General features: G+C 52.9%; 3 protein-coding genes across 9 annotated transcripts; 2 read left to right on the forward strand and 1 right to left on the reverse strand.

Moving 5' to 3' along the window:
- The first annotated feature begins 519 nt into the window (after positions 1–519).
- Positions 520–7,332, forward strand: Rad9a (RAD9 checkpoint clamp component A). 3 transcript variants are annotated; one of them, XM_048457801.3, is made up of 11 exons: positions 520–697; positions 781–851; positions 1,352–1,408; positions 1,771–1,885; positions 1,973–2,072; positions 4,798–4,907; positions 4,996–5,105; positions 5,179–5,243; positions 5,338–5,475; positions 6,190–6,397; positions 6,482–7,332. In XM_048457801.3, the coding sequence occupies exons 1-11, from the start codon at positions 664–666 to the stop codon at positions 6,575–6,577; spliced, it is 1,104 nt and encodes a 367-aa protein (XP_048313758.1). In that variant the 5' UTR covers positions 520–663; the 3' UTR covers positions 6,578–7,332. The 3 variants fall into 3 exon arrangements, with proteins under 3 accessions (XP_048313758.1, XP_048313757.1, XP_048313759.1); XM_048457800.3 differs by having other exon boundaries at positions 522–697; positions 1,280–1,408; XM_048457802.2 differs by lacking the exons at positions 520–697; positions 781–851 and having other exon boundaries at positions 1,283–1,408; positions 1,722–1,885.
- On the reverse strand, positions 7,112–10,209 carry Ppp1ca (protein phosphatase 1 catalytic subunit alpha). Its single transcript, XM_085693486.2, has 7 exons — positions 10,056–10,209; positions 9,464–9,595; positions 9,086–9,316; positions 8,461–8,565; positions 7,843–8,066; positions 7,629–7,763; positions 7,112–7,556 (listed from the first exon to the last, which is right to left on the reverse strand). The coding sequence occupies exons 1-7, from the start codon at positions 10,108–10,110 to the stop codon at positions 7,446–7,448; spliced, it is 993 nt and encodes a 330-aa protein (XP_085549612.1). The 5' UTR covers positions 10,111–10,209; the 3' UTR covers positions 7,112–7,445.
- Positions 10,210–10,390: 181 nt separating this feature from the next.
- On the forward strand, positions 10,391–18,001 carry Tbc1d10c (TBC1 domain family member 10C). Of its 5 annotated transcripts, none has more exons than XM_087908229.1 (11): positions 10,391–10,678; positions 11,121–11,328; positions 11,512–11,689; positions 12,240–12,442; positions 12,580–12,687; positions 12,782–12,888; positions 13,063–13,173; positions 13,804–13,869; positions 13,998–14,187; positions 16,885–17,039; positions 17,318–18,001. In XM_087908229.1, exons 3-11 carry the CDS (start codon positions 11,538–11,540, stop codon positions 17,663–17,665), a joined length of 1,440 nt encoding a protein of 479 aa, XP_087764355.1. In that variant the 5' UTR covers positions 10,391–10,678; positions 11,121–11,328; positions 11,512–11,537; the 3' UTR covers positions 17,666–18,001. The 5 variants fall into 5 exon arrangements, with proteins under 5 accessions (XP_087764355.1, XP_048313754.3, XP_048313749.3 ...); XM_048457792.3 differs by having other exon boundaries at positions 10,401–10,678; positions 12,343–12,442; positions 13,059–13,173; XM_048457796.3 differs by having other exon boundaries at positions 10,401–10,678; positions 11,121–11,310; positions 12,343–12,442; positions 13,059–13,173.
- Positions 18,002–24,161: the final 6,160 nt, after the last annotated feature.

Raw genomic sequence — 24,161 nt, forward strand, 5'->3', positions numbered from 1 at the left:
CCAGAACCTATAAATTCGTGTATTTATGGAGGTCAACGAAGGATCTTGAAACCAGGATGAACAGTCCTTCCTTCTCCTGGCTCTTGAAGCAAGTTACGTTAACTTTTCGGAGGAGCTGGTGGTTGCAGCCACTTCAGAGTTCCCAGTCCACGGGCTGTCTTGCTTTGACCCTGTAACCCCTTTCACTATAAGTTAACGACCAGGGAGGGTCTACTCGTCCCAGGTTTGGACTCTGGTCCAGGGCTTGATCCTTGGAGCAGGCACCTTGCTCTTCGGAGCTCCGTCCTATGTGCCCAGCGGAGCCCAGTGGAGCTGCAGGGCTCTGCAAGGAGTGGAAGGTTAGTGTTGGGCAGGGGGACCCACACCTGATAAATGACTCAGGAGCGCGCACTCTAGAGTCACGTGACAAAGGCCACACCCCGGGAACTGACTAAATCACGTGACACCAGAGCCAAGGAACGTTTTTCTCACGTGACGGAGGTACCTTGGGTGGACCAATAAGGGTGCGGAGGCCGGACTGGCGGGGGGCGGAGGGAAGGAAGGAGACGGTGCGCGGGAAGGGAACTCAAGTCATTCGTTCGTAGTGACTGCTGTGATTCGCTGTGGGTCAGGTCCGGTCCGGGTATGGTTACAAATTAGGTTCAAGTTCAGTGCTGGTGAACCATGAAGTGCCTGATCACCGGCGGCAACGTGAAGGGTGAGTTTGGATGTGTTTGGCGGCTGGACACGTGAACAAGCCCTAGGAGTCCCCCTAATCTCTTTCTGCTCTCCTTCCTGCAGTGCTGGGCAAGGCTGTACATTCGCTGTCCCGAATCGGGGACGAGCTCTATCTGGAACCCTTGAAGGACGGGGTAAGAGGTGGGACTCACGGGTGGGGGCGGGTTCGATGGGAAATGGGGAGCCTAGACTGGCGCTCACTCTCGACCTTGCATAATATGATGGTGTGGGCAGGTATTTCGGCGCAGTTATTTTCCTCTTGGGTTGGTGGGGCATCAGCTTGGGCCCTGACTTCTGAGGCTGCATGTGTGTACGTGCCCTCCCTAAAGCGCCAAGTATTAGGCAGGGTGGGGCTGAAGTAACTTAGGGGGAAAGTAAGCATGGCAGACCCTGGGCCGCCGAACACTGGGAGGTCCACAGGCAGAAGGTCTTGCTATACAGAAAGGGGGAAGGAGAGTTTCATTAAGCGATGGAAGAGGAGGGCCATAAGGTGAAAAAGCAGACCACGGGGGTGGGCCTGTCTTTGCCCCTGACTGTATCATCCCTGCCTTTTGTGTCTCAGCTCTCCTTGCGGACTGTGAACTCTTCCCGTTCTGCCTATGCCTGCTTTCTCTTTGCTCCACTCTTCTTCCAGCAGTACCAGGCAGCTTCCCCTGGTCAGGACCTGCTGCGCTGTAAGATCCTGATGAAGGTGAGAACCATCCGAAGCATCTTCACAGCTGTGCCTCTGCCAGGGCACTCAGTAAATAATTACTAGGGAGTTAGCTTCATATGGGAGGAATTCCATGCAAAATTCTAGTTCTAATGTCTAGACATTAGAAGGTTGTAAGAGCTATGGAGAGGGTGGTGACATTCAAGTTTCTCAAGAAAAGGTTAGCAGCCCTTCCCTGCAAAGGAAACAGCATGGACATGGCCTGGAGGTGTGCAGACATCCTGCATGCAGTGGGAGCCCCATTTAAAGCTTTGTTGGGCCAGTGATGGACCAGGACCTACATGGGATGTAGATCTGGTTCATGGAGGCACAGTGCCAGGCTGATGTCCTATCCTGCCCAGTCCTTCCTGTCCGTCTTCCGCTCTCTGGCGATGGTGGAGAAGACTGTGGAGAAGTGCTGCATCTCCCTCAGTGGCAGCAACAGCCACCTGGTGGTCCAGCTCCACTGCAAGTATGGTGAGCGAGTGGCCGGTCAGTTCCCTCCGAGAGTGTGGGGGGAAGTGAAGGTTGTCAAGCCCACTGAGACCCTTTCTCCTTTTCCAGGGGTCAAGAAAACACACAACCTCTCCTTCCAGGACTGTGAGTCCCTACAAGCTGTCTTCAACCCAGCCTTGTGCCCCCACCTGCTCCGTGCCCCAGCACGGTGAGTACTCCCTGCTTCAGGCTTAGCCTTTGTCTCTTCGTCTTTGGGGCTTTTAAGTGTCATTCTGGGAATGTACCGTTTTCACTAGGCTTGGTTAACTTATGCCTGCCATCCCAGAAGTTCTTAGATGGTGGTGGGAGAATCAGGAGTTTCAAGGCCAGTGAGTTTCCAGACTAACCCAGATACTGTGAGACTCTCAACAAGGGCGTGTGTGCTGGGGAGAGATAACTCAGCAAGTCCGATGTGCAAGCGCGAGGGCCTGGTTTTGAGTCCCAGAGCCCCTATAAAAATGTGTGCTGTCCACTTAAAATTCTAGTCTTAGAGGTCAGGGGTAGAAACAGGATTCCCGGGGTTCACAACCCCAGACCAGTGAGAGACCCTGTCTCAAATAAACAAGGTGGACAGACTTGAGAAGGCCCACTGCCCGAGGAAGTCTGAATCTGCTCGTGGACATTCATATAGAACATACATAAAGGCAAGGCACCTCTTCTTTATGAGGGAAATGAGGTTTCTGTGTCAAGACCTTCCAGCTCAGTGCACATTTAGGCCCTTACCTGGCTCTTCAAAAACGCAGGCTACTGCCCACCCCCATGCCCACTGACAGTAGGTGCTGCCTCCTGTATCCCAGAGGCCTGCCTTGGCTCTCTGCTGCCCATGCATGCTTTGACTACTTTTCTAGAAAGGATCTCTTATATGGCCTCAGTATCCTTGAAGTCTGACCTTGACCTGTGTCACAGCCTCAAAGCCCTCTGATCTGCTCGTTCTTCTGGTAGTGTCCTTCTTGAAACAGCTGCTTCCTGTCAGGCTCTAGACTCTGAGTTAAAGGGAGAGCCTGGGAAGGAAGCTGGAGTCTGGGTGAGCAATTTACCAGCCAGCATCAAGAGACTGCAGGGCGGGCTGGCGAGATGGCTCAGAGGTTAAGAGCATTGCCAAAGGTCCTGAGTTCAATTCCCAGCACCCACATGATGGCTCACAACCATCTGTAATGAGGTCTGGTGCCCTCTTCTGGCCTTCAAGCATACATGTAGGCTGAAAATTGTATACATAATAAATAAATATTTAAAAAAAGAGAGAGAGAGAGAGAGACTGCAGGGCAAGGAGAATGTGGGCTCCAGCTGAGGTGAAGGTCCCTGAAGACCAGTCCAGAGCACAGTGGACTCTCACCTGCCCATGCTGGACACTTTTCATCCACCTATCCCAAGGTCTTATTCATTGAGTGACTGAAAGTCCCTTCAGGTCCCAATATTAGCTTCCCGAGGGTCTGTTAATAGTGGAGAGATATTTGCACTAAGAGTTGTTTCTGGGGCTGGAGAGATGGCTCAGTGGTTAAGGGTACTGACTGTTCTTCCAGAGGACCTGGGTTCAATTCCCAGCACCCACATGGCAGCTCACAACTGTCTGAAGATCCAGTTGCAGGGGATCTGACACCTTCACATCAATGCACATAAAATAAATAAACCATTAAAAAAAAGAGTTGTTTCTTACTAAAAATTAGCAATTGCAATTTTGTCATATTTCCCCCCCTCAGTTCTGGCACCAGAACCTAGGACCTTGTGCTTGCTAGGTACTCTCTACTACTGAGCTAAATTCCCAGCCCCAGCTGGGAATCTTTCTCACTTAATTTCAAATACAGAAGTCAGTAAGTTGGTTCAGCAGTTAGGCTGAGCTGTCAGGTCTAAAATCCCAGAACCCACACAGCGGAAGGAGGATTGACTCCTGTGGGTTGTCCCCCGATCGTCACCTGTGCACCAGGGCATGTGCACGCCCACAAAAATGATTTTTAAAAATCCAAATATAGATACCAGGTGATCTTCCCCTGCCCCCAGTGCTCGGCTGTAACCCAAAGACTGCACATTCCACTGAGCTATAGTTCCAGCTCCTGAAGCAAATCTAGGTGTTACCTTTCTGCACATGTTCAGTAATATGTAACATTAGAAGGTGGGAACCAAGGCCTGGCGTGAGCCAAAGCCTGGCAGGGTGACACACTTTAATATCCTTACCTGGGAGGCAGAGGCAGGCGGAACTCTATGAGTTCCAGGCCAACCAGAGCTCTATATAAACCCTGTCTCAAAAATCACCAGAACCAGGTCGGGTGGTAGTGGCGCACGCATTTAATCCCAGCACTCGGAAGGCAAAGGCAGGCGGATCACTGTGAGTTCGGGCCAGCCTGGTCTATAAGAGCTAGTTCCAGGACAGCTAGGGCTGTTACACAGAGAAACCCTGTCTCAAAAACAAAACAAAAAGGATCTACCCCTTTTCCATTTTTGTGTGTGGGTGCAAGGTGTTGCTATTTTATACAAGCTGACTGTGAACTCCCGGGTTCAGTAGCTGGGTTGGGTATGGTGGTGCACACCAGTGATCCCAACTATTTTAGAAGAGGGCAGGTGGATTGCTCCAAGTTTGAGGTCAGCCAGGGCTACATAAAGAGAACATGTTTTTAAACGACCCCACCCACCCCTCAAAGTAACTGCGACGAAGAGCGGTATGCCCTGCACCCAGCTTTCCGTTTTCCCCCTTTTGGACTAGGGATGTGCTGGGCCTTTGCCCTGTAGTCGTGTTTCTTGGTCCTTTAGCAAATAGCCCTTTGTTCCACACCGCGCAGCACTGCCGCCCATCCTGCGAGTCCAGGCTTTGTTTAGGCTGTAAACATACCTGACTCATACCTCCCCAGTCCTCAAGAGTGGACAGAGCACTTCACGTACATCTGCTGTGTCCCTTGTCACAGGGTTCTGGCAGAGGCTGTTCTGTCCTTTCCCCCTGCGCTGACTGAGGTCACACTGGGCATTGGCCATGGCCAGCGGGTCATCCTGCGCAGCTACCATGAGGAGGAGGCAGGTGAGGGAATTAGACCTCCCCCAAGAGGGAACAGCTGGGGTGAGGCCAGAGCTCAAGACCCTTAGCTCCCCCTGTGCCTGCCCTGTAGATAACGCCAACAAAGCCATGGTGACCGAGACCAGCATTGGGGAGGAGGACTTCCAGCAGCTGCACGCCCCGGAAGGGATAGCTGTCACCTTCTGCCTCAAGGAATTTCGGGTGAGTTCACTAGCACCGCCAGCGGGTCTTTCAACCCAACATAGGCTCTCACTGCCTGCTTCTTCCATCCCAGGGGCTCCTGAGCTTTGCAGAGTCAGCAAACTTGTCTCTTACCGTCCACTTTGATGTTCCGGGCAGGTAATTCTAGGCTTGTAGACCGGGGAGGAGGGAGGGTTCTGGGATGTCTAGAGCAGAGCGGACTGGCTTAGCTCACCCCCATTCCTTGACCCAGGCCAGTCATCTTTACCATTGAGGATTCTTTGCTGGATGGCCACTTTGTCTTGGCCACACTCTTAGAACAAGACCCATGTTCCCAGGACCTGTGCTCCCCAAAGCCCTGCCAGCCAGTGCCTCAGAAGGAGGCTCACAGGTGAGGACACCCACCCCGCTCTCCCTCTGTACCCCTCAGGCTGAGCCTGCTATGGCTACCTTCTGCACCTCCCCCAGTACAGACTTCCTGTCAGGCCCCAGCCTCTACAGGGTTCCCAGCCTTCATGGTCAGCTGTACTGAGACCCCTCCCATCCAAGGAGGCATCCCTAAGGTCCTGCTGGCTTCCTTCTCTGGCTGAGGCCACCCCTCTGAGCCTCTTCCCAGGATAGGAGGGAAAGGGCTGCTGGGAGGCAGGGAGCTGCCTGGTGCAGGGAAGCAGGTGGCTGGAAGGGCAGGTGGGTTGGGGAGGCTGGGATCAGTGTAGTGGAAGCAGAGGAAGTTTGGTCTGGCTTGTGGCCCAGCATATCCCCGGGCTCTGGTGCTCTCCAGCTCCTCTCCCTTGGGAAGGTGAGGGATTGGGCCTCTTGTGGCCCTCTTCACAGGACTTGTTGCTTCCCTCCCCCAGCTGAGCTAAGTTGGCCCCTAGGATGCCTCCCTCAGGCCTCTACCTGAACTCTGATCAAAGGGGTTCCAGTTCCACCCCCTGCAGGAAGCTCCCACTTAACCCCTGCATCCTTTCCTCCCAGCCAAATCAGGAAGTAATAAAACCAAAAGCTCACCAGCAGTTTTGAGGCCTCAAGCCCTCCCAAAGTGGGGCCTGCTCTGGATCCCTCTTCTTTCCCTGTTCCTTGCTGATATTGTCTCTGCCTACAGCACACCCCACTTAGATGACTTTACCAATGATGACATCGACTGTTACATGATTGCCATGGAAACCACCGTGGGCAGCGAGGGCTCCCGGGCGCAGCCTTCCACTTCCCTCCCACACATCTCCCAGCCCTCCCATGACCTTGCACCCTCCTCAGAGGAAGAGGAGGAAGCTGAGCCCAGTACAGTGCCTGGGACTCCCCCACCCAAGAAGGTAGGACCAGAAGGTTGGGGTAGGAACTGTGAGGTGAGGAAGCCGCTCCCAGAACTAACAGGGCTTTCTCTATTCTCTTTCCAGTTTCGTTCACTCTTCTTCGGTTCCATTCTGGCCCCTGTGCACTCCCCACAGGGTCCCAGCCCTGTGCTGGCTGAAGACAGCGATGGTGAAGGCTGAACTTGAGAAACTGAAGCCTATATCCAATGGCCCATGGACCAGAAGCAGGCCCAGCCAGTGGCAGGGCTGGTCCCCAGTCCCTGGGCATAGAAAAGGTGCTATGCTTAGGGTAGCTATCAGAGCTGCCTAGGCCACCGTGTCTGGTCTGTGTTCTATATTATTCAACTTGTCAATCATGTCTCTTTCTGGTGCCCAGCTGCCACCAGATAGGTTCCTCACCTCTTCCTTACTGTAGAGCCACAGGCCATACCTTCCTCAGGCTTGCCTGCCTCTTTAAAAAGTACTGATTACCCTCTGCCAATCATGAACTTCCTATCAAACCTCTGGGACTTTCTGTGGTTGGCAGGAACTATTTCTCTTGCTTTCCCAATACTTGGGCCTTGGCTTGGCATCCTAATAGCCTCTGGACCTGAGCATGCCAGTGGGGTTGCCCTGGCTGGGCCCATGTCCAGCCAGTCAGTCTGCCTCCCCAGGTGGCTTCGTACCAAAGGGCTGCTGGCCCACTGTCTGGGATGAGTGAGACAGAGGCCATGGTGAGAATCCAGCTTTGACCTTTATTCAAGAGACCAGATGGGTTGCCCCAGGATCCAGCTGCCAGCCATGCAAGGCTGGAGACCCACAATCTGGTCTGCCATTGCCCTGAGCTGCAGCCTTGGCCCCAGGATTCCACTGCAGCCACCACAGGAGCTGGTGGGAGGGAGCCCTGGGGGACTAGACGCTGCTATTGATTCATTAAAAAAAGAAAGGAAAAGACACTTAACGCTGTGTGTTCCCCGTGATGGGTGGGCCTGAGGGGACTATGACCCATGGCAGCATGATTTCTGTACAAATAATCCATCGTCTGGGGCAGAAGGGCAACACATGGAGGCTATTTCTTGGCTTTGGCAGAATTGCGGGGTGGGGTGATGGGACGGCCTCCAGGGTTCAGGCCACTGAACTGCCCATACTTCCCCTTGTTCTTGTCAGCGGGCTTGAGGATCTGAAAGAGAAAAAGCGGGTCAGGTCCCTGGCACTAAGTCAGGTAGACTGACAGCCTCTTCCCCACACCCACCTGGAAGGAGCACATAAGAGTCTCATCCACACTCATCATGGCACCGGCATTGTCAAACTCGCCACAGTAGTTGGGAGCAGAGAAGAGGGTCACCAACTGCCTCTTGGCAAAGAACTCATAGCCATCTTCTACAACCTGGGCAAGGATAGGAAATGTTTGGTCTACAAGTTAGGCCGCTGGCCATCCCCAGCCTGCCCCAGGACCCCCTGCCCACCTGATGCGCCCGGCAGATGAGGTCCAAATCATGCTTGTGCAGGAACTTGGCCACCACCTCAGCCCCAAAGGTAAAGGAGACACCACGGTCATTCTCGCCCCAGCCTTGAACATCCTTGTCAGGGTCAGACCACAGCAGATCACACAGTAGGCCCTGGTCAGGCACGTCTGTGGGCCGCATGATACGCCTGATCTGCTCCATGGACTGCAAGTCTGGAGACAGGCCTGGAGGGAGGAGGTACCAAAAAGCAAGGGCTCTCCCATGCCCAGAAGCCCTTGGGTATCAGCTCCTCCCTCCCCACCACCAATGGGCTCCTCTTTTGGGCTCCTGAAGTCCAGGCAGGTAGAATTCATTATCCGTCAGCTTTTAAAAGAGCAAAGAGCAGACCTCCATGGGGGAAAGGAGATGAGTGAGTTGCCTACAGGATGCCAAATGCCACAACAGGAAAGAGTGCAGCCAAACTGGGGGGTGGTGAGTGACTTCCTACAATAAGTGACATCCAAGATGAGATTCAAGGAGAGCTATTCCAGGAAACTGAGAAGAGCTGCCAACAACTTTCCAAGGCCCCTAAGGATGTGGCCCAAGAACCCCAAGCATAGGCCCCACTACCACTCTTACCTCCATGGCAGCAGAAGATCTTCTCATCTACAATGGCTGCAATGGGCAAGCAGTTGAAGCAGTCGGTGAACGTTTTCCACAGTTTGATGTTGTAGCGTCTCTTGCCTGCACAAGAGAAGGTAGATGGCTCACAGAGAAGACCACCCACCCCACAGAACCCTCAGGCTAGCTTTCTGCACACTCCAGGGTATTGTGTGGGTTACTCTGGCAGAGCTGGGAGAAAGAATTGGCAAACAAGGAAGGCTTGAGCCCCTCTCCCTGCACTATCCTAATCCTGCCTTCCAGAATTCTAACACAGGAACCTGTACTCCAGTCTGGCCCAATGTCAATGTTGGCACCCACTCCCACGAACCAGACCAAACTAAAAGCAGGTCTGGTTTATTCATACAGGCACCCTACAGATAGATACCTTAGATGCTTAAAGGGATTTAATAGAGGTGAGTGTCATCAGAAAAGACTGTGGGGGGAGCTTTAGCAAATGGGCAGTCCCCCATGAATCTCCATTCACCAGGTCCTCCCTAAGTGTCAGTGATGACAGCATGTCATGGTACATGAGGGGTCTCTGGGCACCAGACCAATGTAGGGGTCCTATGAAGAGCAGGGAATGTAGTTCTGGGCAGCTCACATTCATCATAGAAGCCGTAGATGCGGTTGATACTGGCACACTCGTGATTCCCACGGAGCAGAAAGAAATTCTCAGGGTATTTGATCTTATAGGCCAGCAGCAGGCAGATGGTCTCCAAAGACTGCTTGCCACGGTCCACATAGTCCCCCAAGAAAAGGTAGTTGCTCTCTGGAGGGAAGCCACCATACTCAAACAGCCGTAGAAGGTCATAGTACTGGCCATGGATGTCACCTAGGAACCAGAGAAGGCTAGATAGGAGCAAAATCTAAACTTGAACCCAGGGCCAGCAATAGGCTATAAGGTGAGAAGAAAACCAGGCAGGGGGGCGGGAGTGGGGGCTATTTCCAGGAAGCTAGGGGGTTTTGAGCAAGGGCTCACCGCAGATCTTGAGAGGCGCCTCAAGCTCCAGAAGAATAGGCTGGCTCAGGAAAATCTCCCGGGATTTGAGGCACAGACCACGGATCTCGTTCTCTGTTAGTTGCACATTCTTTCCAGGCCGTGAGCCCTGCACTGGGTACGGAATGGGGTCTTAGGACCCTAACCTCGCAGACAGGATCGGGGTAGGCGTCATACCCTCCCATCATGGGCAACTGTTGCCAGGGAGCCGCCCCGAAACCTCTGCCTCAGGCCTCCGAAGGCTGATCCGACCCTCTCAGCCACCCAGGAGGCCTGAGAGAGACGCCTGTTTTCAGTACCCTGTCAACCGAAGCCTCCCCGTTCCGGGCCCTTTTCCCAGCTAGCTTCGCCGGCCTCTCACCCAGAGTCCGGGCCACGCGTGCGGCCCCGGCCCCGGAGCCCACTCCAAAGCCGCAGCGCGCCGACGGGGAGGTGGCCGTGTCCACGGGACCTCACGGCCTGTCCCCGCCCAAGCGACGCTGGCCCCCGGGAGCCGCAGGCCCGCCCGCGCGCCACTTCCGGACGGCGACGGGCCCGGGGATGGCGCGCGCACACCTTCCCTACCCCTGCCCACCTTCCAGCAGGCGCCCGATGATGGAGTCCAGGTTGAGCTTCTCGCTGTCGGACATGGCGGCGCCGCCGCTCCTGCCCAGCAGCTCCGGGCCCTCTCCTGCCTCCCGCCCTCTCGCAGCCTCCTTCCGGCCTGGCTCTCCTTCCGCCCGCCCCAGCCCGCCCCCAGCACTGCGCCCCGCCTCCTCGGCTGGCCGCCCCGCCCCGCCGCGCCCGCCGTCCTCCGCTCTCTGGCGCCCCCGCTGGACGACAAGCGCCGCAGCCCGGAGGATCTCAGGGGGTACGGGCGGAGCCTAGCTGGGTGGCAGGCAGGGCTTGGTAGGGCAGGGTTGAGTTGGCTCCACCCTGGAGGACTCGCCCTGCCGCGTTCGGGAGGCCTTAGGGCCGGAAGTACTGTGGAAATTGTTTTTCTCTCTCAAAAGTCGCTTCTCACCCCAGCCCTCCGTGAGGTTGTGGTGTGAGCACGCTAATCGCTGACTTCTCAAGCTAAGGCTTAATGATATTACTAATGCTTAGTGATGTTGACAGTGGACTCCAGACCCAGGCCTCACATTCACCTCAGGCTTTGTGGCCAAACCCATGGACACCTGCTACTGAACTCAGCGTGTTTTGGTCCAGGTTGCCTTGGTGTGTGCTGCATCAATTTTTTCTTTCTTCTGTCTGTGAGTGATGTAATAGTATTGCACCGCGTTCATGTTGTAAGTACTTTGTGGAGTATTCGGTCTTGCCTAGCATGTGCAAGACTTTAGGTTCCATCTCCAGTTCTGGAAGAAAAGAAAGAAAAAAAGATATTGTTTTTAAACAGTAAAACATTAAGGTAGGCATGGTGTCATAAACCTGAAATTCCAGTGCCTGAAATCCCAGCATCAGGATTCTGGAGGCAGGAGGATCAGAAGGTCAAGGTCATACTCAACTATATAGAGAGTTCATATTCTTCCCAGGCGATGAGACCCTCATTCCCAGACAGTAACCCCTTCGCTCCCCAAAAAGAAAGAAAACAGAGGAGGGAGGAGCCAAAACATTAATGCATAATTCTTATTGGAACCATGAATTGTGTTTTACCTGCTAGTGGCCTGTCATCTTCATCTCTGGCAAGCTAAGGGACTCATCACACCCAGCATCCTGTGGATGGGAGGAGCTCATGGCTCGGGCACTAGGGCGAGCAGGAAGAGCCTCATAGAGGAAGGGGGGAGTCCCCCCACCTGGGAGGGGCCCCCAACAGGCTGCTGAAGTTAAGACCGAGGAGGAAGTGAGAGGAGGTGAGGTGCAGCGAGGAGGTGAGATGGGCTGCTGGGACTAAGGGCCAGGCTTTGGGCTGGGCTGCACCTGGGGCTTGCCTAGCCCACTCACCAGTGATAGAGGAGGCTTAGTCTCCTGTGGCTGAGTACTGGTGACTGGAATCCCCGGCCTCAGCCTGACAGCTCCTGGCTGCTCACACTGGCTCTCTGTATGTCTTGCAGCCTGTGACACTGGGGTCTAGGGCACAATGGCCCAGACCCTGGGGGAGGACCTGGTGCTGTCATCAGAACTACAGGATGATTCTAGCTCTCTAGGGTCTGACTCGGAGCTGAGTGGGCCCGGTCCATATCGCCAGGCTGACCGCTATGGCTTCATTGGTGGCAACTCAGCAGAACTGGGGTAAGTGAGTCATGGGTAGGGAGACAGGGTACAGAGACTGAGGACTGAGTTCTGAAGTTAGGCCCGGCCTCAGGGGGCTGGCTGAAGAGACTAGCCCAGAGCTCAGGTAAGAAGGGTAGTGGAGGCAATGTCCCTTTATGGCTCTTTTATCCTCCGAGGGTCTGAACACTGCCCTATAGCTGCACATCTTCCCCCTTTTAATCTCTGGCCCAAGAGCACCAGATGGAAGTCCGTACCTCTTCTCATTCTCTTCTTCAGGTTTCCCTTAGACAGTTAGTTCAGAGACAGATAGAAACTTGCCCCACATCACACAGCAGATCAGAAACAGGAGCAGATTCACACCCAGGACTTCTGGCTTCCAGGCCAGGGCACCGTCCAGTCAGCATCCCTGTGAACTGTCTCTGTGGTGGGTGACAGCCAAACAGACCCTCCCTCATTACATACCTCCTCATCCCTTCATTCTCCTGCTTCTGTTCCCCGTTGAAGCCAAATTCCCTTCCTTTAACTGTGACAACCTTTGTCAGCTTCTGAGCCACACATACCCATCCAGGACTCCTCAGCGATCCCCAAGCCAGGAGCTGGGGTTTCTCTGGTGGCCTGGAACGGGAAGGTATATGTTCCAAGGAATGCTATGCCATGCCATGTGCCTCCAGGCCTGGTCAACCCTCTGCAGACCTCATCCGCCAGCGGGAGATGAAGTGGGTGGAGATGACCTCACACTGGGAGAAGACCATGTCTCGACGATACAAGAAGGTGAGGAAGGAGGGGTCCATATCTACGGGTCCCCATAGCTCTTAATCCCCGCTGCCTCTGATGTCCAAGTGGGCCCTTGGCCAATGGACAGCTGTAAGAGAGGCTGACCTAACATAACGACTGGACCTCACCCGCAGGTAAAGATGCAGTGCCGGAAGGGCATCCCATCTGCCCTGCGGGCCCGGTGCTGGCCCCTGCTGTGTGGGGCCCAGGTGTGCCAGAACAACAACCCTGGCACCTATCAGGTGAGGAAGTTGGCAGTGGCCGGCTTTGCCTTTACCTCCACTCTCAGAGCTCCTCACTACCCTGAGCCCTTACATTCACCTTCCCCACCCACAGGAGCTGGCAGTGGCCCCTGGAGACCCGCAGTGGATGGAGACCATTGGCAGGGACTTGCACCGCCAGTTCCCTCTGCACGAGATGTTTGTGTCACCCCAGGGACACGGGTATGGGCCAGGAATACCCACTGACCCCAAGTCCTCATGCTAGATGCTTCAGCCCAGTTCCCTAGTTCAGATTTATACCCTTGACTGAGGGAGACTATGGCCTGGGCAAGAGGACCCGAAGGGCAGGGAAGGGGAGCCTAGGCTAGCCCTGATGAGATCTTCTGGTACAGGCAGCAGGGGCTGCTGCAGGTTCTCAAGGCCTACACTCTGTACCGGCCGGAGCAGGGCTATTGCCAGGCTCAAGGCCCTGTAGCTGCTGTGCTGCTCATGCATCTGCCCCCAGAGGTGAGTGACTTTGACCCTGCTCGGAGATCCTCAGTCCCTGTTCACCTGTGCTCCCAGGGTCCGAACTCTTAGACCACCAGCGTTCAACCCCAGGTATTCAGACCTTAGGAACTGTGGTCCCTTATTTCTAAGCCCTGTTCTAGTGACCAAAGCCTCATGTCCGCCAGTCTCAGTAACATTTAAGTCTATCATCCTTGACCTCTAAACCTGGGACCTTTGACCCTGGCCTTTACCCCAGTGAAGAAAATTTCACTTTGGCATTTTGAACTCTGTTCTATGCTCAGGCTGGCCAGGAGCATCTGCTTACACTGGCTTTCCCTAGCTTATGATTTGTGACATTGAACTGGGAGTCTGGAGCGCCATGACCTTGGCCCGGGGTGGGATGCCAGTGACCTTAGGATTCTGGGATATAAACTCGGAAAGTTTCCTAACTTTTCTTCAGAGATCCGTATGGCCCCCAAATACAGAACCTCAGGCCCTGTGATTTCCAGCCCCTCAACCCCAAGACAGGGCAGGCTCTGAGTGGGGTGGGAGTGTCCTGAGTCCATGCCCCTGTGCCTGTTCCCTACCTCTCCTCCCCCTCTGGACCCTTCCTTCATGAGGGCTCACAGGCATGCGCCCTGCCCCCAGGAAGCCTTCTGGTGCTTGGTGCAGATCTGCGAGGTCTACCTCCCTGGCTACTATGGGCCCCACATGGTGAGAGGCTGGGTAGGGATATGAAAATGGGAAGTGAGGGCCGGGGGAGTGAGGGATCAGAAGCCTGGGTTTGGGGAGTGGAGGTTCGCAGCACTGGCAAGCCAGACTGATGAGGAGCCTGGCTGTAGGAAGCAGTGCAGCTGGATGCTGAGGTGTTCATGGCCCTTCTGCGGCGGCTGCTCCCACGTGTGTACCAGCATCTGCAGCAGGTAGGCGTTGGGCCGCTGCTCTACCTGCCCGAGTGGTTCCTGTGCCTCTTCACCCGCTCGCTGCCCTTCCCCACAGTGCTGCGCATCTGGGATGCCTTCCTTAGCGAGGGTGAGTGGGGCTTTGGGGGGCTAGCTCACTTTTCTGAATTTGCTGGGCCCTTTTGGAGCCTTGCGTTACATGGGTCTAAGTGTGTCCACCTCATTGACTCAGTCCCAGAGTAACGAGTGAGAGCCTCTACTTTGTCAGAAGGACCACAGTGGGCGGCTGGGTGCAAGGATGGGGATGTCTCTGATGGGGATGGGGGCCAGGGGTCTGTTAGGCAGCAGCCAGGCTGGCTGAGACACACATGGGCTGTCAGTGGCCCAGGATGTGCAGGCCTGAGGCGTGGTCCACAGCAGTAGGAGATGCTCCTCAGGGCCTCGTGGCATGGCTCTTCCTGAGTGGCCCAGCAAGCTGATGCTGACAGCTAGCTTGTGAAACTTTCATTCTGGTGGGGGTGGGTCCAGGAGGTGACAGTACCCGAATTAAGAAGATATTTATAGAATGTCATAAGTGCCATGAAGAAAATAAATCAAGGGATGTGACAGGGTGTCAGGAGAGCAGCAGGAGGTGGTGGCTGTTTTTAAAGATGGCTCTGGCTTCTCTGTGAAGGAGGTAAACTGGAAGGCATGCAGGTGGAGGTTAGAGGCCAGGAAGGCCACCACAGGCGCGGGAGATCAGGTCGCAGCCAACTCAGGTGACTCTTGGGAGGAAGGGCATGGAGAAGTGAGGGTAGAAAGAGAGTGGAAGGGGCATCAGAGCAGAGCCAAGCTGGTCTGTGGGTCTTCAGGGCTCTGCTTTCTGCTGCTCCATATGTCTAGAGATTGCTCCTACAGTCAGGTTGAAGTTTGGGCTGGAAATATAGCTAGCTTGCCTAGTATGCAATAAGTCCCTAACCCAATTTCCAGCATTGTGTAAAACTAGGCATGGTGTCATATGGCTGTCATCACAGCACTTGGGAGGCAGTAGAAAAAGAATCAGAAGTTCAAGATCCTCTTTGCTTACACACTGAGTTCAAGGCCACCCTGAGTTACCTGAAACTCTATCTCCAAATCTTAAAAACAAACAAAAATCCTGGCCTAGGTACCCAAATCACACACACCCTCTCCTCTAGCCTCTAACCCCAAAGAGGTAGGGCTGATCATGGTCCAGCTGATCCCTATCCCCTCTATCTGGGGACAAGCACCACACAGGTCCCTTTAATAGCATCGGTGACATTGTCGGCGGTAATTGTTCCTTTTTAAGTCACAGTTGTCTCTAGGTCTCCCTGACATCCTATCTGCTCTTAGTGGTTCAGAAGATGCCAGAAAGGGATTATGAGGCCCTAGGACTGGCCAAGGTTACTCTCTCTCTCTCTCTCTCTCTCTCTCTCTCTCTCTCTCTCTTCTCTCTCTCTCTCTGTACGTGTGGTGTGTGTGTGTGTGTGTGTGTGTGTGTGTGTGTGTGTGTGTGTGTGTGTGCGCGGTGCACACAAGTGCTATGATTTTTATGTTCTTGGTTTAGGAAGAAATGAAGTTCTGCCCAGAACCTTCCTAGAATTAGAAGGTGGCAGATTCAAGATGAAAAGTTTTTAATAGGCACCAACCAATCTGCTCCTTGAGGAGACAGGATACCGAGACTCTGAGAAGGCTTGGCATAAGATTATTAGCATTCCCTGGCTCCTGGCTGGCTGCCCTGCCTGTGAGTGTCTAGTGTCCTGAGACTGGCTTGCCCCCTGCAGGTCCTGTGTCCTCAAATTGTAGTCTTCCTTAGGCATCATAATCTACATGTCTAATCCCAGCTCAGAGGCCAAGACAGGAGGATTGCTCTGAATTCAAGGCAAGGCTGGGTCATGTAGTTCCAGGCCAGCATGGCCTACAGAGTGAGATTTTATCTCAAGAAAACAAAAAGCCAGATGCGTGAGCTGATGAGATGGCTGAGCAGGTAAGGTCTGATGACTCCAGGTCTCATACAGTAAAAGAAAAGAACTGACTTATTTTTTGTGACAAGTTTCTCTATGTAACAGCTCTTGCTGTCCTGGAATTCACTCTGTAGACCAGGCTGGTCTCAAACTCACAGAGATCTGCCTGTCTCTACCTCCCAAATGCTGGGATTAACAGTGTGTGCTTAACCTCTAGAAGAGGTTATTTGACCTTCACACATGTGATGTGGCAGTACAGTACAGTTCATACACACATGCACATGCACATACACACACTAAATAGATAGCCAGGTGTGGTGGCACACACCTGTAATTCCAATATTCAGGAGGCAGAAGTGGGAGAATTGTTGCAAGTTCAAGGCCAGCATGGGCTACACAAAGAATTCCAGGCCAGCCCCAGCTACAGTGAGACCCTGTCTCAACCAAACAAAACAAATGGAGCTTGGTAGCACACACCTCTAATCGGAGCCTTCAGAAAGCAGAGGCCAATGGATCACCATGAGTTTAAGGCCAACCTTGGCTACATGGTAAGATCCAGCCAACCAGGGCTACAGGGTAAGACTGTCTCAAAAAAACAAAACAAAAATCCATGCACTTTGGTGTCACGTGCCTCTCAAGAGGTGGGAGGCTCAGAAGGTCATGGTCATCTCAACTACGTAGGCAGACAGAGGCCTGGTTACATGAGACCCTGTCTCCAAAAATTAACAAATTGCAGTCTTTGGCCGTTTTTTTCTGACTTGAGCTGAGGGGAGTGAGGTAAGAGGAGCAAGTCTGAGGGCTGACTCAGCTGAAGAACTGAGCGGGCATACTGGTTTCTTGGGAGTGACTAACTCCCCTCCTTGCAGGTGCCAAGGTACTGTTCCGTGTGGGGCTGACACTCATGCGCCTGGCACTGGGCACTGTAGAACAGCGTGCAGCATGCCCGGGGCTCTTGGAGACACTGGGAGCCCTTCGAGCCATCCCCCCGACCCAGCTGCAGGAAGAGGCCTTCATGTCCCAGGTGGGTATCTCTCTCAACTAGTCAGCCTCAGTGACCTTGCCCCTGCTGCACAGCTGGGAACACAGCCCAGGTGAGGACTGTGCAGCTCCTGCGCTCTGAGCTGCAGAGAATGTGAGAACCCCAGGCCTCAGCTGTCTTTCTTCGGGTCTCAGCCAAGCTGTGTCTCAGCCCTCAGCCACTTCCTGGGGTGGTGTACTGCCTGCCCCATGGGGACCTCAAGGCTTCCTGCTCCCTGCCACCCCAGTCCAGGCAAAGGCAGCGTCAACTGTTCCTCCCAGGTGCACAGTGTAGCCCTGTCTGAGAGAGATCTGCAACGGGAAATCAGGATCCAGTTGGCCCAGCTGCCCAAGTCATCTCCTGGGCCAGCACCTCTGCCACAGGCCCGCCTTCCTGGAGCCCAAGCCATCTTTGAGTCCCAGCAGCTGGCAAGGATTCGAGGAAGCACCAAACCTGAGATACCCCGAATAGTGGTGCAGCCCCCAGAGGAGCCCAGGCCACCACGGCGCAAACCACAGACTCGTGGCAAGACTTTCCATGGGCTTCTGACAAGGGCCCGGGGACCCCCTATTGAGGGTCCCTCCAGGTCCCACCGAGGCTCCACCTCTTTCCTGGACACCCGTTTCTGAGCATTTGGCGGTGCACTTAGCGCCACCATATCTTAATCATCTGAAGAGCCATGCCAGTCCCAGAAATGTGTACTGCACTTTACTTCGGAGCTGTGTGACTCTGCTCTGTTCCCAGCAAGGGGCACCTAGAGGAGGGAGCATTTCCCCACTTGAAGGACTGTGTCAGGCACAAAGAGAAAGGAAGGTCACCGAGTGGAGCTTGTGGGGAGCAACCTGGTGCCTGCCAGCATCAAAGCCAGCACTGAAGGAGCGTAGGGGTGAAGCTTCTGCCTGGGATATGGTACCCCCATGGGCTTCTTGTTGGGGAACCTCAAATAAAGCCTGACTGAGAAGATACTTGGATAGAGCTGGATCAAATATTCCCTCCTGCACACATCCCTCCTTCCTGTCATAGTCCCATATGGGGACACGCCAAGGTTACCCATTGGCTGCTGGGTAAGGTGTTTACAGGAAAGGAGCAGCAGCAAGCCTTGAGTGACAGCCTCCAGGGTACAGGTCAGGCTTCTCTACAAGGCAGAGGAAGGCTCCCCAATGAGAACTGGGCCCCAGAGGGAGACTCCAGCCTCTCTTTACCTCCCCCAGATGACTCAGGCCTCCCTTGGGTAGGGGACTCTAAGCCATGTTGACCTCCCCAGCCATGCTCCTGGTCCCATCTGTCAAAAGAGCGAGACAAGAACAAAGACCTAGTGTGCTCAGGACAAAGGAGAAAGGTCCTGCCAGCTCTTGTTTCTCCCCAAGCCTGGTGTACCCCTTGGGACTGCCACCATGGAAACCCTCTCCTACACTCAGTAATTGCCCCTGTGGGTGCTAGGGTGCCTGGGACACGAGCCATTGTCAAGACAACAGAGCTGTTCTGATGCTGCCTCTTATCCACAGAGCCCAATCCTGGCTACCCTGGCCTCCTGGGTAGCTTCCTAGCACCCTGAGGTGGGAGCCAGACAGGAGTTGGGGAGAAGGGCTTGGTGGCCCTGCTTTCCGTGGGAAACCATCTAGTGGCCCTGGTGGAGGCAACAGAAATGAGGCTGCGCAGAGTGAAAGGAAGAAGGAGATGTCCACTCGAGGAGGGTGGGACAGACAGTATTGATTTGGAGGGAGACCAGCAATCCACCCCTACCCCACACAAAGGGAGAGACCATTCTTATGAGGCAATGGGCTAAGACCTGGTACTCTTCCATGGCTCAGGAGTGGGTTGGTTTGTTTCTTTGCTTTTGTTTCTTTAATTGAGTTTTTCTCCTGTGTAAGATTTGGACTAGAGGTCAGTGTGTTCTTGGAGGTATGGTGGCACTACGCTGGTCATGACAAAGTCCCTGGTATCAGTTCTTGTGATATGGTGTTGGAGAAAGAGCAGGTGTGCAAATGGGAAGCCACATACCAGCTGTACACACTTGGGGGTGATAGGTGCGGGTCCCTGGTTAGGGTGGGAGGTTCCCTATCAGCTGTACTGGGACTCTAGCATGGTTCCGTCAGAACCTGGAATATTCTAGTGATGAGGCTGTAGAAATGAACCCTTGGAGCCAAACCAGATGATGCACACCTGGAACCCTAGCACCTAGGAAGTGGAGGTAAGAGGATCTGGAGTTCAAGGCCAGCTTGGGCTACCTAGTGAGACCCTGTTTAAACCGCCCCTCCCTATCCCCTGCCCAAAAAAAGAAAGAAAAGAAAAGCACCCCATATACACTTTTGTGATACCTGCCAGATCCAGGCAGACTTGTCTCCCTCACATGAAGCTTGCTCTGGAGGAAATAGTTACAGAAGGAGGCAGAGGCAGCTATGACTGCCAGGGACATAATCTCAGAGCCTCTAGTCAGTGCCAAAACCCTGGCAGTCAGAAGTCTCTCTTGCCAGGAGATGGCACACACCTTAAATCTCAGCTCTCAGGAGGCAAAGGAAGGTGGATCTCTGAGTTCAAGGCCAGCCTGGTCTACAGAGTGAGTTCCAGGACAGCCAGAGCTACACAGAGAAACCCTGTCTCAAAACCCCAAAAACAAACAAAGCAAAACAAAACAAAAATGATCTGGAAAGTGGCTGAGTCAGAAAGTATACCTAAGGTGTCACCCTGTGAGACAAGCTGGGATGACGGCCAGAGGTGTCTGTCAACCTGTAACGTTATAAAAGATATCAACTGGGGCAGGAGCAGGGCTCAGCGATGAGTGGAAGGCCAAGTGAATCCTCGCCCTAGGGTGGGCGGGAAGGGGACTTCTGATCCTGATCGCCATCGTGTGCTTTCACCCACTACAAATGTCTCCGATCCCGCACCCTCCCAGCTTCAGAGCCCAGATTTGGACTTTCTGCCAAGTTCTTGAATAAGAAAGGCTTTCAGGATCTTTCTGAGGCTCAGTTTTCCCCTACAGATAATGGGCAGATTACCAGTCCTATTCCAGCTTCCCTCTTGGTTCCCTGCCCATTTTTCTCTCATACTGACTCCAGGCAGTCTATCCTAACCCTGCCAGGCAAAGACATTGACACAGCTCTTCCCATATGCCTGGCCCACATCTCAGTGCCCTAAGCTCAGACTGAAGTTGCCCAACTTGGATCCTTTTCATAACCATTGAAACAGAGATGTCCCTGAAATAATACGGCTTATTGAACCACCACAATGATGCTGGCCCAAAGACTGGAGTAAAGTGCACACACTTGCACCATAGCATATGTGTAAGTCAGAGGACAACCTGCAGGGGTTGGGTCTATGGCTCCCAGGAATTACAGTCAGGTTATCAGGCTTGGCAGCAAGTGTGTTTGTCCACTGAATCATCTTATCAGACATTTTTGTTTGTTTATGTATATGAATGCTTTACTTGTATGTGTGTGTGTGTGTGTGTGTGTGTGTGTGTGTGTGTGTGTAACATTGCTTGACTGATGTCCAAGGAGGTCAGAAGAGGATGTTGAATTCCCTGGAACTGGGATTTCAGACAGTTATGAGCTACTATGTAGGTGCTGAGATTTGAACCTGGGCCCTCAGGAAGAAAAGTGGGTGCTCTTAACAACTAAGCCATACACTGAGCCATCTCTTCAACATCTAACCTTTAACTTGCTAATGCAGCCAAGGCTGGCCTTGAAGTTTTTTTTTTTTTTAATTTATTTATTTATTTATTTATCATGTATACAATATTCTGTCTGCGTGTCTGCCTGCAGGCCAGAAGAGGGCATCAGATCTTATTTCAGATGGTTGTGAGCCACCATGTGGTTGCTGGGAATTGAACTCAGGACCTTTGGAAGAGCAGGCAGTGCTCTTAACTGCTGAGCCATCTCTCCAGCCCCTGGCCTTGAAGTTTTAACTCCTGTTCCTGCCTCCATCTTTCAAGTACTGAGATTACAGGTGTGTATGTGTACACTATACTTGGCTATTTTCTCTCTCTCTCTCTCTCTCTCTCTCTCTCTCTCTCTCTCTTTTAGACAGACTATTGATAGGTAGCCCAAATTGGGCTGAAACTTGCTGCAGACAAAGTTGACTATAAAAACATGGTGATACGCTGGGCAGTAGTGGCACACACCTTTAATCCCAGCACTCAGGAGGCAGAGGCAGGGGGATCTCTGTGAGTTCGAGGCCAGCCTGGTCTACAGAGTGAGTTCCAGGACAAGCCCCCAAACTACAGAGAAACCCTGTCTCAAAAAAACAAAACAAGGGCTGGAGAGATAGCTCAGAGGTTAAGAGCATTGCCTGCTCTTCCAAAGGTCCTGAGTTCAATTCCCAGCAACCACATGGTGGCTCACAACCATCTGTAATGAGGTCTGGTGCCCTCTTCTGGCCTGCAGGCATATACACAGACAGAAAGAATATTGTATACATAATAAATAAATAAATATTAAAAAAAAACAAAACCAAAGCAAAACAAAACAAAAAAAAAAACATGGTCATCCTACTCTAGGATTACAGGTAAACGCCACCATGCCTGGCTGGTTCTCCCTTATTGAGACAGGGCCTTATTTGCTTGTGTTTCAAAACAAAATCTCATGTTGCCCAGACTGGTCTCAAACTCCATATGTTACCTAAAATGATTTTGAACTCCTCCTAATCCTCCTACCTCCGCTTCTGGAATGCTTGGATTACAGGTGTGGGTTACCATGCCTCCCTCAAGTCAGGGTCTTTCTATGTAGTCCAGGCTAGCCTTCAACCCACCATATTTCCTCAGCCTCCTGATTGCTGGGATTGCCACACCCAGCTATAGTGTCTTTGTCTTGTTGGGGTTTTGTTGTTGTTTGGTTGTGTTTTCAAGTCAGTTTTTCTGTGTAGCCCTGGCTGTCCTGGAACTCACTATATAGACCAGGTTAGCCTCAAACTCAGAGATCCACCTGTCTCTGCTTCCCAAATGCTGGAATTAAAGGTGTGAGCCACTACCACCTAGTTGTCTTGTTTTGTTTGAGGTAATAGAGTTGAGCCCAGATCCTCATTTGTGCCAAGCAAGTCTGAGTCACACCCCGAGTCTTCCCTGTGATTTTTCATGTTGAGATAAGGTCTTATAAAGTGACCCATGCTGGCCTTGGGCTTGCTCTGTAGCCCAGCCAGGTATGAATTTGTCACTCTACTGCTTCAAACTTTCCAATATCCGGAACGAAGGCCTGTGACAGCAGGCCCAACTTAGTATTACTTTAATTTTTTTGAGATAGTAAGCTTAGTAAGCCAACTAAGTAGCCAAGGTTAGCCTGGAATTTGAGGCAATTTTCCTTCCTGACTAGTGCTGAGATTTACAGCAATATTGCTTTTTGTTTGTTTGTTTGTTTTCCAGATAGGGTTTCTCTATGTAGCACTGGCTGTCCTGAAACTCGTTCTTTGTTTTGTAGACCAGGCAGGCCTTGAGCTCACAGAGATCCACATGTCTCTGCCTTCTGAGTGCTGGGATTAAAGGTGGGCACCACCATTTCTGGGTTGCAATATTGATTCTTGACTGGCTGGATTGTAAAAATAATGACACCATCATGGTTCAACTCCTGGAGTGTGAACCAACCTTTCAACAGTTTAGGAGCTGCTGGCTGTTTACTTGTTACCTCCCCTCTCCTCTACCCCTTGTAAGTACATTTAAGACATCTCAGACTTTTCTTTTTTCACCTGCTGACAAGCACAAGTGGCCTGATGCCTCTCCAGGCTTGCCGGGGGTGGACAGCCCCATGCTGTTCCCTGAGCAGCAGGCACACAGTGGAGCACAGGAAGGATTCCAGCTAGCTACCGCTCTGAGCCTTGCTCCCCTACCTAATGGCAGAGTCTCAGCAGCTTTCGCAGTGTTAGGAGTGGAGCTACAGCATGCTCTCACACAGGGCCTGTTACAGCAATAAACACTTGCAGGCCAGGCAGTGGTGGCGCACACCTTTAACCCAGCACTGTGGAGGCAGAGGCAGGTGGATCTCTGAGTTTGAAGTCAGGCCGGTCTACAGAGGGAGTTCCAGGACGGCCAAGACTACACGGAGAAACTTTGTCTTGGGGGGATAAAAGAGGACTGGAGAGATGGCTCGGTGGTTAAGAGCACTGACTGCTTTCCCAGAGAACCTGGGTTCAATTCCCAGCACCCACATGGCAGCTCACAACTGTAGCTCCAAGATCTGACACCTTCACACAGATATACATGCAAATAAAATAAAAATAAATTAGGAAAAAAGAAAGAAAAGGAAAGAAAAATGAACTAGAATTTGCTGAAATCACAAGCTCACCTAGTATCCAGAACCCGTACTCCGCCAGTCCTGTAAAGAATGCACAGTAACCCCCATTTGAAAGTGAGAAACTGAGTCTCCAGAGGCTGCATGACCCATCTGTACTCCACTTTGTCCCCACAGTAGGACCCCTCTGGAGCTCAGGCCATACATGTAGCAAGGAAGTGGGTGGGGTTCCTGGGGTGGCTCCCCCTTATTGTAGGAATCAGAATGGTGACAATTAGGGTGTGGACCTGGAGCAGGATATCTCATAGCAGGAAAAGTCCAGTGGGTTGACATGAAGGACTAGGGAGCCCTGGATAAGTCACCTTCCTTATAGAGGTAGACAGAGGGGGCCCTCACAGACTACTGTGTAGGCACTAACTGGGAAACTACAAAACACCTGCTACCTCTGTCCCCAAGACGTGCTGGGCCTCCTTAATGCTCTCATTGCAAACCTGCTCTTGAGAACAATACAGTTCTGGGTAGCTAAGCAGGTGGGGAGGGAGGATCAGAGTGTTTGGGGGAAGGTAGAGGCCATATGGGGCTAGACCCTACAGTGAATCTGACCCCATCTAGGGCAGAAGGAAAGTGAAGGGCAGATGTCCAGATCCTGCAGCCAGAACTCAGGTAAATGATACACACAGCAGATGGCACGAGCCCCGAGTAGGACTGTGTGGTTTTCAGGAAGATTGTGGGTGCAACGGCAGGTGCAGGGATCAGGTGTGCGGGCCTCTGGAAGCTCTGCTCCTGGCTGGTGGCCCTGCCATGGAAACCAGTGTATTACTGGCTTCACACCAGCATTTTATTGGGCTGCCTTCATGCTACCTAATAGGCAGAGACCCTGACTCAGTAGGCACTGTGAGAGAGTGTCCCG

Source organism: Myodes glareolus, chromosome 7 (genome assembly GCF_982192425.1).
Source record: "Myodes glareolus chromosome 7, mMyoGla1.1, whole genome shotgun sequence".
In the NCBI taxonomy this organism is placed as follows: domain Eukaryota; kingdom Metazoa; phylum Chordata; class Mammalia; order Rodentia; family Cricetidae; genus Myodes; species Myodes glareolus.

Coding starts and splice junctions, on each gene's coding strand:
- Ppp1ca (XM_085693486.2), bottom strand. CDS start 10,110: ATGTCCGACAGCGAGAAGCTCAACCTGGACTCCATCATCGGGCGCCTG. Junction 8,067..8,460: donor GATCTTCTGCTGCCATGGAG/GTAAGAGTGGTA, acceptor TCCTCCCTCCAG/GCCTGTCTCCAGACTTGCAG. Junction 7,557..7,628: donor CTCTTATGTGCTCCTTCCAG/GTGGGTGTGGGG, acceptor TTTCTCTTTCAG/ATCCTCAAGCCCGCTGACAA.
- Tbc1d10c (XM_087908229.1), top strand. CDS start 11,538: ATGGCCCAGACCCTGGGGGAGGACCTGGTGCTGTCATCAGAACTACAG. Junction 12,443..12,579: donor TGTCTCGACGATACAAGAAG/GTGAGGAAGGAG, acceptor CCTCACCCGCAG/GTAAAGATGCAGTGCCGGAA. Junction 17,040..17,317: donor AAGAGGCCTTCATGTCCCAG/GTGGGTATCTCT, acceptor TGTTCCTCCCAG/GTGCACAGTGTAGCCCTGTC.
- Rad9a (XM_048457800.3), top strand. CDS start 664: ATGAAGTGCCTGATCACCGGCGGCAACGTGAAGG. Junction 698..780: donor CACCGGCGGCAACGTGAAGG/GTGAGTTTGGAT, acceptor TCCTTCCTGCAG/TGCTGGGCAAGGCTGTACAT. Junction 852..1,279: donor TGGAACCCTTGAAGGACGGG/GTAAGAGGTGGG, acceptor TTTGTGTCTCAG/CTCTCCTTGCGGACTGTGAA.